The 5,553-nt window shown below is 41.3% G+C and overlaps 1 protein-coding gene across 1 annotated transcript in view; it reads right to left on the bottom strand.

Moving 5' to 3' along the window:
• The window catches only part of NRG3 (neuregulin 3), a 1,124,911-nt gene that overhangs the window by 307,299 nt on the left and 812,059 nt on the right, over nucleotides 1-5,553 (bottom strand). Inside the window, exon 3 of the mRNA XM_006902510.1 lies at nucleotides 768-841. Coding sequence (XP_006902572.1) covers nucleotides 768-841 — 74 coding nt within the window. The remainder of the gene's footprint in view (nucleotides 1-767; nucleotides 842-5,553) is intronic.

Genomic DNA, 5,553 nt, shown 5'->3' with positions numbered 1-5,553 from the left:
TTCTGAAATTCAGGTGGGATAGACTCAAAGTCATATTTTGGTTGCCTTGGATTTGGTTTAATTTTCCTCAGCTTTAGCTTGAATTTGCATATGAGTAGATGGTGGTCTGTTCCACAATCAGCTCCTGGCCTAGTTTTCACAGCTGATATTGATTAATTTCCTATAGATCAATAAAATCTCCTTTCTTTTATTAGTGGATATTGTAGTAGCCACCTAAAGAGTGAAAGTGATTGGCAGATTAAATAAAAATGTATTATCATAAACTATCAGTCTCTGAATGACCCACTAGGAGGTCAAATATGGTTGATTCCAACTTAAAGGTACATAACAGTAACAATATAAAACAATAGAAACAATTATATATATATATTACGTGTGTGTACGTGTGCATGTCTTTGTTTCTTTCATAGCAGTGGATTTTGAGTGATCTAAAGATTCAGAGATCAGGATTTGCTGAAGTTCGCCGCAAAGCTTAAAGTGGAGTTGGATTGCAAGGCTAGGCCACATTCAAGGAGAAGGTCTAGACTAAGTTCTTAGAAGTAAAGTTTAAACATGAACATCTGTCCCAGTTTCCATCCTGGTCTGCTTTCATATTGTTAGGTGCTATTAAGTCAAAAGTGACTCACAGTGACCCTGTCAACAACACATTTGAACTCTACGGTGCATAAAAACAACAAAAAGAACAATACAGATACTAAAATATGACTGTCAACTCACCTAATAACCATAACTCACAATAATTAGGATAAGAAAGATGTTTGACTTACTTGGATCTGATAAGATAGAATCTGTTTTCGGTAGAAATTGATCACAACGGACTCCTTGGTAACCTTCTTTGCACCTGGAAAAATAAACAAATAACAAACATAAGCACATGGTTCTGAAAATTTTGTTTTAAGATCTCAGTGAGTAAATTAGCCACTGATTATATCATATATTAGTACATTCATGTTTTTGTATTATCTCTTTCAGTTCTCTATTTCTAAACCTTTTTTCTGATTCTGATTTCATTTTTTTTTCTTTTACACCTCTATATGCTTTATCCAATGTATATATTATTTAACCCAGTGCCATTAGGTTGAGACCAACTCATAGCTGAGCCTCCATTGTGAGGCTATAAATCACATGGAAAGGGTTTATCCTTATTTCCCCAGAGCTCCCGAGAGGTGTCACTCTCTGGAAAGCGATATCATGCTTGGAAAACTAACTTGCTAGTGAATTTGAATCACCAGAGAAGTGCTGCTTTTGAGTGAGTAAACCAACTCCCAACAGAATATGTCCCCAGCGTTTCTTTCAATAAATATCGTGAATAGAATATTAAGATGTCCTCTGTGCTATGTATTTAATGTTGTTTTTATGCACCATTGAGTCGCCTACAACTCATAGCGGCCATCCTGAGCTAATTTCACTGTCACCAACACAACTACCCCGTTTACCCCAGTCACTGAATCAATCCACCTTGTTGAGGGTTCTCCACTCCTGTGCTGTTGCTCCACCCTCCCAAGCATGATGTGCCTCTCCAAGGACTTGTCCCTCCTTGGAACATGTCCAAAATATGTTAAACGAAGCCTCTGACACAAGGCAAGTGATTGCAAAAACCATGACCTGTATCAGGGACACCTTAGTCTGTCTCCAGACTGACATTGTTGCCCTTCAGTACTTTGACGAGGTTTCTGTCAGCATACTTTCCAAATACAATATGTCTTTTAATTTCTTGGCTGCTGGTGCTAAGAGTGTTGAATGTGGAGCCAAGCTAACTTAAGCTGTTAACAATCTCAATTGCTTCACCATCTATCAGGAGGCTGACAACTGGCCCAGTGGTGAGAATCTTTGTTTTCTTAATATTGAGCTCCAATCCACACTGAGCTTCAATCCATAATGACCTTCTGAATTTATTTAATGGTCACCTTAATATTATAATTTGAATCTCTAAAGACACCTTTTCTTTTTAAAAATTATTTTTAAATTGTGATTTGAGTGAAAATTTGCTGAACAAATTGCTTTTCTATTAGTTAATTCACACATATTTTATGGCATAATTAGAATATCTACACTAAAACCACAAAATTTTTAATAATACTCTGGAAAAATAGGAATTCCAGAACATTTACATATGCTCATGAAAATCTTACAAGCAGAGCAAGAAGCAATTCATCCAACAGAACCAGGGAGAATTATATTGTTTCAAATAAAAAAGGTGAACACCCAAGTTTATTGCAGCTTTGTTCACAATAGCAAGGAGTTGGAAACAACCTAAGTGCCCATCAATTAATGAAAGGATAGAGAAGCTGTGGTATATTCACACAATGGAATACTATGCAGCATTGAAAAACAAGGAACTCATGCAATATTATTCAAAATGGTTGACTCTGGAGAACATTATGCTGAGTGAAATATCCCAGTCACAAAAGGACAAATATTGCATGGTGCCACTGTTGTAGAATGGGAGTGACCTTGGGGTTGGGGAGAGACTGAGTAATATGGGTTCAATAATGTATACTGCACTGAAACAGAGGAGGGAGAAAGCTGTTTAAAAGAGATATGTGAGTAAGTATTTCTGTCGTGACAGGAGTCTAGAACTATGGCTACATGGTGGAGTGGACCTGGGAGAGGGTTTGTAAACAATGAAAGAATTTTACTTTTACTTTTCCAAGAGGGTAGTGTTCTGGGGGCGGGGAGGCTTGGGATGGGAGAAAAGTATAACAATGAATGAATGGAAATCCAAAGTCTCTGTAAATTTTTACTGACATTAATAATAAATTTAAATTTAAAAAAAAACTAAGTTAGAGTAAGGATGGGAATGGATTTATAACTGCTCAAGCTAATAACACTATATCGTGGCATGGAGGAGGAATAGCGGAACTGTATTCATATTTGCAATATTCTTCTTACCAAAACCATTTATGGAAAATAGGAACTGCATTGGAACATGTATCTTTGGATTGGAAATGATCATATAGTTAATACTTCTAGCCGTAAGCTTAAAAGATTATATTGTTCAAAATTATCTGTTATATATTTGTTTAAATTTTTCCCTCTTTTAACAACTGAGATCTAGAGGGAAAAGATCAGAGAATGGTCAAAATTACTGGGGCATCTATTGCTGCCAGGTTAGGGCCTGTGTCAGGAAAAGGAAGTCTTACTCATAAACAGTGCCACCCAAAGGTAATGAAGGTCAGAATCGCTTCCCCTGTGGAAAGCTGGGCCACTTCAGCAGACAGTGTCACAGATGAGAGCCATGGATAGGCAAGGGAGGAGAGAGGAAGCTCCCACTCACTTGCTTTAAGTGTGGATCTTAAGGACACTTGGCCAAGGGTAGACCACATCAGGTCCTCCTGGCTTACAGGACTGACAGGCTCCAGCTCCCAGCTGGAAACAAAGGAGGATGCTTCAATGATTTAGATCCTCCCAGAAGAGCTGAGGGTGAGCATTAACATTACTGGTAAGTATATTCATTTTCTCCTGGACACAAGAGCCTACTATTTGTTCCTAAAAGCCTCCTGAGGTCCCAACACTTCTCACTATTTCTTAGTTGTTGAAATGAATGGAAAACCTCATAAGCAGTTCCTTACTTCACCTCTGCCTTGCATGCGGACGTTCGAGCTGTAAAACCACCCAGTGGTAAATGGAAATTGGTCCAGAACTTAAAAACAATAAATGACATAGCTGAGCCTCTACATCTTGTGGTTCCTAACCTCTATACTATAATAGACAAAGTGCTAGTCTATAGGCTTTTTATTGTAATAACCACCTTCCCTCTGTAACTTGATTTGTGCCACTATTAGAACCTCTACTCGGAATATTATTGCTTTTTAATTTTTGACTCAGGTACTTTTAACTTGTTAGTAAAATTTGTGTCTTCTAGGCTGCAACACTTCCATGATGCATCTTCAAGGATATGAACATGTATGGCTAAGCACAATTGATAACAGTGCATCTAAATTCCAAAATCAATCTCCATAACAGTCTATGTGTTTCCTACTGCCAAAGGGACCTTTAGAGTAGTGAGAGAAGATCTTCACCCTGAAACCCACAGTGTCCCTTTTCAGCAGGAAGTAGCTGAGAGAATATGCCATCTCCTTTCCCTTATGAATCAGAGTAATGTCTCTCTCAGGGAGGAGTGATATGGAATAGCAAAGGACACACTGACAAAGGAGATTAATCAGAACTGGTTTGATAAGCACTGTGGCAATTGAACAATTCAAACAGACTTTCAAGGGGGAAAAAAGAGGAAAGAACTGGGGGGGGTAGGGTAGAGAAAATAGTGCAACAGTGAATAAATGGAAAACCAAAACCTCTGTAAATGTTCATTAAAATTAATAAAATTGGGAAGAACTCTTCCGCCAGATGGAAGGGCTCCGCCATGAGGTGGGCCAGGAAGAGACCCGGGAAGAGCAACAGCCAGCCACCCACTATGGAACTCCAAAGGAGCCAAGACCATGAGACCCCAGAGGAGCAAAGACTACCGGCCACTGTGCGACCACCTGCAGCCTGCACCTGTGTGACCCCCAACACACAGGGTGCTGCTGCATAAACCCCCAGCAGTGCCCAAGTCGAGCTCCCACCTCTTGCTGATAGTGTCCAAGACCTGCGCTTCTTCCCCCCTAGTCCCTTGCTTTCCTCCCCTTCCCCGGCCCCCCTTGCAGCTCCACTACCACGCACCTCAGCCCCCACCACAGCCCTGTGAACTCAGGGCACCACCACGGATCCAGCCATCACCCGGACCTATCAGTCTAGCTGTTGTGGAACTAACCTGGCAGGAGAAAAGCAGGTAGGACCTTGGCTGTGTTTACTGGGGCATGGCTGATTACGTGGGAGAGCACCTAAGGGCATGCCCACTGGTGGGGAAATTGGCCGAGATCTCTTGGGCTGCACCAACTGCCCAAAATGAGCAAGCCAGCTGGCTTCTGTGAACTCTGCAAACCAGCCAGAGGCTAGTGGGTTGGTGGGAATTTGACCTTGACTTTTTGGATCTTGTCAGATCCAGGACCCTGCTGGAGCAGGGGCTGTTGTGTGAGGGCACCTGCATAAGTGCCACCAGGCAGGGAACACTGAGAAAACAACAGGGTAGGAAACGGACAGCAGGAATTTGAATAAGGACCCCAGTCGTTAGCACACTGAGACAACAGAGGTCTGAGCAAGGTCCTCCAAGTGATTGACCTGCCCTTGCGATCACTCAACCCTTTGCCTGCCTCACCCCATTTGGCTCCACACCAGTGCCTACACGTCTAGGCAATCAACTTGCCTTTAAACAGGAGTACCTTGACCTGTTTTAGCAACACAAGAGATTGCCCTAGCAGGTGCTCAACTGACATTTTTCTGAAGTCAGAAAGTCAGAGAAATGCACAAATTCCGTAGCTGCCCATCTGATCTCAAGAACATTGTATTCAGATCAAGAACACATACCAATGTCTCGAAGAAAGCAAACTATCCCACACAATACACAAGAGCAAAGCAAGATGTCACTCACAAATGGTGACACAATAGCAGTGGATACCCTGAAGCCAGAAAGTCTCATGGAACTTTCTGACACAGAATTTAAAAGAGGAGCGA

The sequence above is a fragment of the Elephantulus edwardii genome, unplaced genomic scaffold (genome assembly GCF_000299155.1).
Source record: "Elephantulus edwardii isolate Elephantulus edwardi_28Jun2011 unplaced genomic scaffold, EleEdw1.0 scaffold00421, whole genome shotgun sequence".
NCBI lineage: Eukaryota > Metazoa > Chordata > Mammalia > Macroscelidea > Macroscelididae > Elephantulus > Elephantulus edwardii.
This window is presented reverse-complemented; position numbering and strand designations above follow the sequence as displayed.